Source organism: Quercus robur, chromosome 6 (genome assembly GCF_932294415.1).
Source record: "Quercus robur chromosome 6, dhQueRobu3.1, whole genome shotgun sequence".
Taxonomy (NCBI): Eukaryota; Viridiplantae; Streptophyta; class Magnoliopsida; order Fagales; family Fagaceae; genus Quercus; species Quercus robur.
In genome coordinates this window covers 53,504,315-53,515,077 of record NC_065539.1, presented here as the reverse complement: position 1 = coordinate 53,515,077, position 10,763 = coordinate 53,504,315, and the positions used below count along the sequence as shown (strand labels likewise).

General features: G+C 33.7%; 1 protein-coding gene across 1 annotated transcript; it reads right to left on the bottom strand.

Annotated features, from left to right (window-relative positions):
- Positions 1-962: 962 nt before the first annotated feature.
- On the bottom strand, positions 963-7,732 carry LOC126689500 (U-box domain-containing protein 70). The gene is made up of 8 exons (XM_050384712.1): positions 7,372-7,732; positions 6,032-6,125; positions 5,895-5,945; positions 5,609-5,782; positions 3,634-3,813; positions 3,272-3,391; positions 2,453-2,586; positions 963-1,522 (listed from the first exon to the last, which is right to left on the bottom strand). The coding sequence occupies exons 1-8, from the start codon at positions 7,554-7,556 to the stop codon at positions 1,447-1,449; spliced, it is 1,014 nt and encodes a 337-aa protein (XP_050240669.1). The 5' UTR covers positions 7,557-7,732; the 3' UTR covers positions 963-1,446.
- Between the last annotated feature and the right edge of the window lie 3,031 nt (positions 7,733-10,763).

Genomic DNA, 10,763 nt, shown 5'->3' with positions numbered 1-10,763 from the left:
GTGAGTGCCTCTCTATTTGCTTTCATGTATTCAGCAACTCCAAAGATTATCACATTAAGCATTTGAGAAGCTAAATTTAGGATATGCTTTATTAGAAGAGCACAACCAAGTTACCAAGTCTTATCCTGATCTAAGCTAAAAAAATTCCAGGTTTTAGGAGATCAATATGAACCAAACCAAAATCAAATGGCCCCAGTACGAACTGGCTTAATCCCATTCTCACCCCTATTTATCCGTTGTCCATGCTGAAGCCCCATCAACAAGACCCATATCACATTTTTCACTCTTGATTTGTGCAATTATTTGTATGTCAGATATGGCGCTTGCTTTAATTTATAAAATCTCACCATCAACTATCTTTGCTTACCATTGCAACTCTCAGGTCCAGTTTCTCGTACACTAATTTAAAATAAACATGACCACGTTTAATTGACTCAGAATTGATTACAGTGTTAATATGCATGCAAGAATCACACAAACACTATAAATCCTTTCCACGTTAGCTAACTGAATTTCCCTGTATCTAGGTAAAGCTAATTCAGGATGATGAAATATTCATCCTTAATTCCTGTTTAGTGATATCACAATATAATTTATATACGCCTATGGTAATTCACTAATCATTTTTTAGAACCCTAACTAATCCTTAAGTAGATTACCAACTTTCCCAAACACAATTACAATTGCTTAGATATGGTTTTAAAGGTCTCATATGTACCACCAAGCATGTAAGTAATAGAAGAATTGAAGAGATACACATGTGATGGTCTCTTATCAGAACAATAACACACAATATATGAGCATGAAAGATGATAGGTTCCAAACCACCAATTCATCTTTCCTTTAAGCAGAAATCAAGATAAAAGAATGATTTAGAAGTTAACAATATCAGTCAATCAGAATAACGCAATTAATGAGGAACACAGTAACAAGTTTTTTATATACGAGTAAACACAGACCAATAAATAAAAAATTGTTTCATTGAAAATTACATAAATGGAGATCTGGAATACCTGTATTAGCACTATTTATAAGATATAGCCATTTTAAACACTTTTAAGCCAATTACTTCCAAGAGTTCCTGACATTGATGTTAGTAATATAAAATCGGCACCAGAAATGACTCACTTAGTTCAAGGGCCAAAGCCCTCGTTTTCATCAGATTACAGGAAAAGCAATCATATAATAAAAATTCTCTGCAAAACAAAACCACTCAAAAAGCCTGCAGAATTTTCAGCAAGAGTTTAAAGCTGACTACAAGAGTGATATGACAAAGAAAAGCACCTATTGGCAAGCATTTACCACATCAAAGCAGGAACTTGCATACCAAATCAAGGCAAAACACATACAGCTGATGTTGTGTCTTTCTTTTGACTTAAAGCCCTCTAACTTTAGCAGACCTCCAAAATTTATGAGATGGATCCCATGCCAAGATAAGAAAGAGTATTAAGATTTGGGCAGCATTTCCCTGAATACACGTGGAAGCACTTCATGGACGCTGATGTCAAGAACCTCCGGATCCCTGAAAAGGGCCCTAAGATTAAGGTTCTGTATGTTTTAACAAGAAAAAATTGTATGTAAAGGAGTCTATCAATGCTATTCAATTGGACACTGATTACTACAAAGTTCTATATGATAAATTATTGAATGATTATATTAATAAAAGATGAGGACATGCATAGTGGCCTGTTTCCTTGAAAGCAGTGGGCTACATCCTAAAACTCAAAAAAGGAACCAATCTCTATCAATATGAAGAATTAATTTGATTTGAAATCAACGAGGAATCAATCTACTGGGATTGCCCAAAAAAAATCAGTTTCACTTTCTCGATTTTCCCTTCTTAAAAGAAAAACGAACCATAACTCGGTGAATTTGGGGGAATAATATGGATCAGTATGAAAGCTGCACAAGGGAGTTAAAAACTATCACTTTTCTTCTTTTCTTTTTTTAAATTAAAAACTATCACTTTTCACCAGGGTATAGACAAAAAAGAATGAGATGTGATGGACCTGCCATTACAGACTGTTCAATCAAATCACTAGCTTCAAAAAGTAATACACGTTCCTGAAATTGATACTTAAAAGTATAAAATGTATGATTAATGTATGCTGCATACATTAACCAGACCCTTTATTATGGGTTTTACTAACGTATGACCTAAGGGCATACATTATTAAACCATTTTAGGAAATTTTTTATGAGAAAATGAAAAGGTGACTAACTTTTTTGACAGTTTTTTCAATTTCTCATCAAAAAATTTCTAAAATTGATGATTAATGTAACTGGACCCATTTATTAAAGGAAGAGCATTTGTCTCAAAACAGCTTTGGCAATGATACACTAAGGATAACTAATATTGAAATACTTTTCTGTATTCTAAACTAATTAATAATCATTGATAACACTCATGATGGATAAGATTGAATGCAAGAGAGACAGAGAGAAACAAAACCTGCACACTGTTTGTCCCATTTCGCTGGAACTGGGAATAAACCAAAGCTGTCGCAGGGAAGGGGACTCAAACTGAACAAAGAAACCATCGTGTTGCCCATGTTTCCACTTTCTAGATCCTTGACCTTTCCAGACCTGCAAAAGGGTGTTTTGGTACTGGATGTCAACTACACATTCAATTTCTAGACTGCATAAGCCTTTTTTTCCTAGGCAACTGAATAAGTTATCGCTCTTTATGGAATACAGATATGGGCATATCAGATAGAGCAGCTCACATCTGTAACTTTCTAATTAGGGCAATGGCATATCAATTAAAGCAGGTTCATAACTGCCTGATTAATCTTTCAACGGTTATTACACTTGGAACCATCAGCCACATTCTATATAGAAATAGTAAATTGCACTGCACCACATCAAATCATCATTTGGGTTTTTGACTGTCAACAAGCAACTATCAGCCATTAATTGTGTTAGTAGGTGAAGGCATATTTCAAACTTTTAGAAATACTAGAACCCAAATTTGTGGTGTGACCTCCAACAAGTTACCAACTAACCACTTGCCATTTTCATTACACCTCACACACACATATAATGACCTAAAGCACTTTCTATGCAGTGCCCATTCAATAGTAAAAATCTGAAGACGAAGAAACTTTTTTAGCACTTTACAATAGCAAGTGTAAGCATCAAAATTAAAGTTGAGACATCTTGAGACATGCTTCTATTAGCATGGGGATAAAATACAGGGAGGTATCCAGCTTGTCACATGATAAAGTCCCTGTCTATCAAACATCCATGTCCTGAAGAACTTAAAAGTTACCTGTGGGTAAGATATGATACTTTTGGGAGCCACCACACAGGCCGCTCTGGAGAAAGAATCATCAGCATACTGCCTAAGAAATGAAAAACAACTGCTATGTGTATGGGGTGATTCAAAGGCCTGGCACATGCAAAAGATAAAAGTAATCAATAAAAATATGTAAGAAGCAAATACAAGCTGCAAATGATGGACAAAGAGAACATGCATGTAAGTGTTAGAAACTTATTGCTAGATAAGATTAAAAAAAAAATTCAAAGTTGAGTTCACATATGTAACCTGAACAACACTAATGGGTCATAACATACTGAATATAAGCAAGCAAACTTATATATGCAAAAAAAGTATTGATATAGTTTAAATACCTTATCAATATTTACAACTGGAGCATATTTATCAGTCTGGGTCTTTTCATTATCAAGAAGGAAGTAGACTTTTGGATCCACTTTAGACGTTTCATGCCATGATTTTACTGCAGTCTCCATTGTCTCAACAAGGAAAGAGAAAATCTCTTTCCAGGATTCTTCAGGTCCCCACTTTTCAGACTGCAAAGATAATGACCAATTTAGTCCTCCTTGTGAATACTGAAAACAAATCCTACCCCAGAAGGTCTACTGATGGTCTCAACATAAGTAGCTGATAAAGTAGTAAACTCTTACCTGCATTAGACAGTTTCAGAGGATACATAAAACTGCTCTATAAGAGAGAAGGAAAGATGACAAAGCAGAACACAAAGATTAAAGCAAATAGAAACAACTATATTATATCACTATTACTAGAAAGTTTATTAAAGAAAACGAGAATAAGTCAAGCTAAGGCTCTGTTTGTTTCGACCTAAGCATATTCTATGGGAAAGTATGAAAATTACTTATCTTCCATGGTTTGGTTGGACTCCCAAAAATAGTCATGAAAAAAATTTCCATGTTTTGGTTGGTTCACACAAAATCAATCAAATTACAAATGCAGCTAAGCCTATAAATATTGCAAGGCAAAGCTCAATGAATAATCCTAAATAGTCCAAAAATACCTTGGGCAAACTTTGGCTACAGAATGAAAACCTAAAAGTCAATCATTTTTTTTTTTTGGGGGGGGGGGGGGGGGGATAAGTTAGAAACAGCCACTTTCACATAAATAAAACCATCAACCCAATTACAAGAAACAAATCTTCCAATATCACAATTTTTAGTGCCAAATTCTTTAGACACCAATTACCCATAATTCTTGATATAGGAATCATGCTCAAAATTGAGAATGAACCAAAAGTAATCAATTCTAGAAACAAAAATATTAAACCCAGAAAGTATAAGCAACCAAGAAGAACAAACCCCAATTCTCATCAAAGTTGGATTTGATTTTGTGGAAATTCAGTCAATTTGGTTATCATCCCAGTCCCACCACAACTTTAGGATTTTTGAGAGAATACCCAACAACATTCTCCTCACTTTCTAGCAGCAATTGCTCAACAACACCATAGCCTCAATGAAACTTGGACCCAAGGGGCTTCCAATAGAGCTCATTGTTCACATCAAACTTGGATAAACCAAAATTTTCCAAATCAGATGGCACCAATTTTGGAATATCGTTGTTCACCACAGAGAACCTTTTCAGCCTCTTGAGGTCATAGTGATACGAAATCAAACTGCAGGCAATGAGAAAGGGAAAGGACAGTGGGACTTCATGGGAGAGTGACAAGAGGTAGATGTGGGGATGGATGAGACCTGAGAAGGTCTTAACTGAAAAGTTGAGGTTATGGAGGCTCACTGCCACTGGTGGGCTGCGTCGACAGGAAGATAGGAAGAATATGGTGGGGCTTCATGGGAATGATATGCTCTCTTTTTTGGGTGAAAAGTAATCTAGAAGAACTCCTAGTGGGGATCGAACCTAGGATGTCTGGGTCTACTGCTTATCCCAAGCCTCCAACCACTCGGCTGCACCTTGACAAGTGGCACTCTATTTTATAACTATAATTATATTACTCCCCCCCCCCCCCCCCCCTCTCCCCTCTCCCCTCCTTAGTACTGCTTGTACAATAACTAAGCCTGAGTCCCAAAATTTTAGGGGTCAGCTATGGATCCTATTTCCTATAACATATGGAAAATGGTTTGTGCCTAAAATATTTTCCACTTTTTTTAGTGTCTTTATTTTTAACAATAACCAGCAAAACATTTTTTGTTGACAATAAGTTTTCAGCTGTACCAAGACCAGAAAATTTGGAATACAATTTTGGGAAATTGTTTTATGTCAAAAGAAACGGAGTCTAAATCACTATATTTACAGACCAACAAAAAACAAGAGAAAATATATGAAAAATTGGAGTTTATGCTTGAAAAATACACTCACCATTTCAGATTTCAACTTCTCCAAATGTTTTGCCATATCAATATTGGATCTCTTGTTCTCCACTTCTTGAGCTCTCTTTTTGTCTCTCGACAACTGGGAAATCCTCTTAATCTTTTTTGAAACTTCAGAACTTTGTGGATTGTATTGCAAAGCTGTTTGAAAGGCAGCTAAGGCCTACAATATGTGGATAGGATAAACATCAGTAGCAAAATACCAAAACCACGAGCCCTGGTTCAGAAGAATCATTGTCACAGAAAATAAAAATAATAGTAACTTTAAAACATACATCATCATATTGTTCCATGGCCTCTAATATGCATCCTTTCCTGAAATATCCCTGTAGGTGCATCAAATCAGTACTGTTTAAGGAAGAGATTAGGACATCAAGTACAATTAATGTTTCATTTGCATGTATATACGTACCTTTTCCCACTGGGGTTTCAGTGTAATTGTTGTCTCAGCATCGGCAAGTGCTTTATTAAGCTTAACCAACTGTAGAAATGCAGCAGCACGGTTGCTGGCCAATAATGGAACATTATAAATGAAAAGGTTGTTTACACAACATATGCATTCAGGAATACCTATCTAGATTCTAATCTTAGCTACTATACAATGTAAGTTTAGGGTGATGGTTATCCTACCATGATACTTCTCCTGATCAATCTGCAATTTCAGTATCTAAATGCTAAAGCAAAGTACCATTTCATATTTATGCATACTGACATGAATACCCATCTAGATTCTAATCTTAGCAGCCATACTTATCTTCTACATCTTTTTCCATAGGTAGCTCAGTAAATGCATAAATGTGATCAGGAAAAATGAAGGCTGTGGTCAATGAATAAGGAACTACAGACGGCAAGCATGCTGGAAATAACCACTGTGGAGAAGGCTTTATTACACACCATCAGGGATCTACCAAATCCAAATTATGTCCCAAAGTAAATTCACACTTGATAAGAAAAGCACTGGCTGCTTTCAAATCCCTCCTCTTCAAAAGCATTATCTTCAGAGTAACATCATGATCTTGTCCAATTGTGTGATACTCAAGGTGACTGAGTACATCAAGCAGAAATTATCCAAACCTTGCAATGAAGAATTGAATAACCATGGGCCTGCACTGAATACATCTCTCTTCAACCAATGCAAAATGAGATCATTTTATTGGTTGGCTGATGCCTCCATCTCCCTTATGTCATATTAACTTCCTCACAAAGCACAAAAACCAACTGTCGTTTCGCTAGTGTCCAACTATGTTAAACAGCAACAACAGGGTGCTTATGCCAAATCATTATGAACAATTCGAGCGGTGTCCCATCTCGCGTGTAATTGTAAAAACTAAGTTTTATAGACATCACTTAATCGCACACTGGCCTCAAAAACTCATCAACAGCTAAAACCCCCCAGTACATTATACTGCCTCGCATCCAAGGACAAAGCTTATGTAAAATTTAAATCCACATTGTCTCCTTGTAAAGCTCAAATGCATAAACGCATAACAAACACAAACAAAACCCATTTCAATTTCCAGCGTACGTAAAGCTTCTAAAGTGATAAACCGATATACCACGTAAACAGTGAAGTAAAACCACTAACAGAGATCAAAATCACAATAAAAAAAAGAACCCAGCAAAATGAAATTTGCAAAGTACCCATTTGACAGAATCAAGTTAACTTTGAAACCCAGAAACCAAAATTAAAAATTTCTACGAAAGCATCAAACTTTAACCAGAAATGCTAAAAAAAATTAAGGGTAACCTTACCTATAAAGAGTGGGGTTAGAAGGGTCAAGCTTGATGGCTTGGGTGTATAAAGCAGCGGCTTTGAGGTAATTCCCAGCTTTGAAAAACTCATTGCCTTTGTCTTTCAAAGACATCTCACCACCACCACCACCACCTCCCGATGAGCTTACCGCACCCGATTTTGGCTCTGCTGTTGCTTCACTCATTCTTCGTTTTTGTTTTTGTTTTTGTTTTTGTTCTTTTTGGTTTGTGGGGGTATTAGTAGGGTTTATGGGGTAGCTCTTTGACACAAAAAGAAAAAGCTGAATGATATTCTCTCTCTCACAGCACTAGCACCTCCTGCTTGATTGGTTTGGGGTCTCTTTCTATCTATGTTGAAAAGGAACAAGGAGGGAGGGAGCGATACGATGCGTTTTGGGGAATACTTCTATTGTGACAAATAAAATAATAGTAATTTTTTTTTTTTTTTTTTTTTTTTAATTAGAGATGACAATGAGGTCAGGCGTAATTCAATTATGGGTGTCCCATTTCTTCTTCGGTGCAAGAAAAATTTGCTCGATATGAGAATGAGAGTGGGGCAAGTTGAGTTTGGGGTGGGTTTAGAGGTTTTTACAATTCCTAATGAGATAACTCCTACTAAGTGATTTCAAATTATTAATGGAATATGTATTAAAAAAAACACATTATAACTAAGATATGCATTAAAAAAATTATATATAAATAATTCAAATATATGTGTATATACACATTCAGGATGAGGCAAGCAAAACTCGTTCTAGTTCCATTACTTCTTTGAGATGAAAAAAATCAACGCGAGACGAATCGATAAAAGATAAGTGAAGCAATCAACATTTTTGCTATCCCTTTTTGTTATCCCCCATTGTAGACAATAGATTTCATCCGTCTCAATTAGGGAGTTTTTCTTTTTATAATTCAATTAAAGGGCTTTGTAAACTAATTAAACTATTTACAAATAATTTGAACTTTGACAACAAAAAATGTTTATATTCATTAATAGACAAGTAAAGTTATCCTAGCCTAGGATTCCTAACATTAAATTTAGGCTTAAGTCTCAACTATTAAACTAATCAAACTTAAATATAATAATGTATTCGCAAACAATCTTGAAATTGTATCCATTTCTGTATCGCTCATGATATATATAATAACTGGGAGCACCTATTATATATTTATATATATATATATATATATTAATATGACGAGGGCATTTTGCTGTTCCTAGCTTTTATGATGCCAACAATTTTTGTTACAACTATTATTGAAGTCACAAAATTAGACCCAAGTGAAGAAATCATGGAAAATGACAAATATATGTTAATCTTTTATATACTAGAAATTGCATCTTAAAAGGTAAGAAGGTATTATGGTCACATTTAAGTAGAATTGTCATGGTTGATCACAAATTGCTTTGAAACAAAACAAAACCAGCATTAGAAATTACTTTAATAACAATAATAATAAACTAATAAGAACCTTAATCCATTAAGTCAAATTCAAATGATTTTTTTTCTTTCAATTAAATGACTATTACTAAGAAGAAGAAAGCAAAGGCCCTGAGGTCCAATTCATGTGTGATAAACAAGAGACAGGAATAACCGATTGGGAGGTAAAAGAGGCAACCTAACGCTGCAACCAAATAATTGGGCCAAAGAAATTGCATGTGTGATAAGTCGTCATCTTGGGGAACTGCAAGGCCTCATTTTTGTTTGTAAGGCTTTCGTTGTAATTTCCTTCACTTTACAAGTAAACTGAAATTATAAAATGAAAGGGTTTATTTTTAAGCCAATTCGAAGCAAAATTCCTCAATGACAACTCAAAATCCATTAATGTATTCACGTGTATGCATATGCATAGATATACTTAAAAGATATATATTAAAATGTATAGTATAATATTTACATATATAATTTAAATATTATTGATAGTCATTCTTATAAGAATATTATTAAGTAGAAAATATAAATTGTCCATTTTTAAATTTTTTTTATGTTCATTAATTTTAAAGTCTTTGGTTTTTGTATGTAATAACTCACTTGAATAAATATTTATGATGTGGTCCCACATTTGACTTCAAAATTAAGAAGTAAAACTCTCTCTCCCCTATGTGTGTGTTTGTTTCTCAAAAAAAAAAAAAAAAAACTCTTTCTAAAAATAAATAATTTATGACACACAGCGCAAAATTAGACTTCAATTATAAAATCTAATTGGATTTTCTCTAAATTTTGCCTATTTATATATATAGAGAGAGAGAGACTAGCATGTAACCCGCATTATGTGCAGCAACAATTCTACATACACTAAAATTTGAAAATCTTTTACCTCAAATAAATAAATAAATAAAAATTGTAGATCATATGTATAGCTATCGTATTTTAATATAAAAATCTTTCTATTCCTACTGTAGCTTATATTTATCTTTATCATGATAATTTCATATAATTTGTTGTTAGCACTTATTTTAAATATTCTATCATACAGTTTCAACGAAGTGTTTTGATCCTGATTAACACGTGAATGGTTTTATTTGGGAGAAAGCATTGTCCATTATAAAAACCTAAGATATAGGCTTTTATTTGATCAAAAGAAAAAAGATATAGTTTTTTATTTCATTTATCTTTTAATGATATAAAATAAAGTTTTAAATGTGAGTTTCAATTTGCTCAATTGATTGAAATTATCTCTAAAAAAAGATAAAGTTTAAAAAAAATTAAAATACTAGAAACATACACAAAAAAAAGGCCTTCAATTAGTACAACTAGGAAGTTGCCTGTGTGATGCACGGATAATTTTGTAATATTTTATGTAAGACGGTTTTAGAAAATGTTGTACATATATTATAAAGAAAAAGTAAACTAAATTAAAGTAAAGAAACATATACATTTTGAGATATTAATATTTAGTTTAGTAGTTTCACTGCACATTTATAGCTTTCTCAAGGTAAGATTAATTAGTTTAAAAAAAAAAAATGAAAAAAAAAATGTAAAAGAGTAATTGGACCATAAAAATCAACTAATTTATGTTATGTTATGTTTACAAATTGCATATCATGAAATGAATGTATGTTAAACTCTCTCACCGTCTTTCACTCATCAACAGTGTGACATTAAGACATAGCGTGGGCAAGTGCATATGCATGTGTCTTATAGATGATTTAAAACCATGGTAGGATATGGCTTTACATTGCACACCAAATATTCTCTCTACTTATATACCCAAAACAAAAACTATCTAACCAAATTACATAAACCAAAATCATATTTAAGCCCCTAATTAACAAAAAAAAATAAAAAAATACTCATAGGGGTTTCAACGGCTTGACGGTGGTCAAAGGCTAGTATGACGAAAGTGGCAGTTCTTCAGATTCCTCTTTCTCTCTCTTTCAAATACTGTGT

Bases quoted from the DNA above. Each gene is read 5' to 3' on its own strand.
- LOC126689500 (XM_050384712.1), bottom strand. From the start codon at position 7,556: ATGAGTGAAGCAACAGCAGAGCCAAAATCGGGTGCGGTAAGCTCATCG. The intron at 5,946-6,031 runs GTACGTATATAC...ATGCACCTACAG, and splicing joins TGAAACCCCAGTGGGAAAAG to GGATATTTCAGGAAAGGATG. The intron at 1,523-2,452 runs GTTTTGTTTCTC...GGCCCTTTTCAG, and splicing joins ATGGGACAAACAGTGTGCAG to GGATCCGGAGGTTCTTGACA.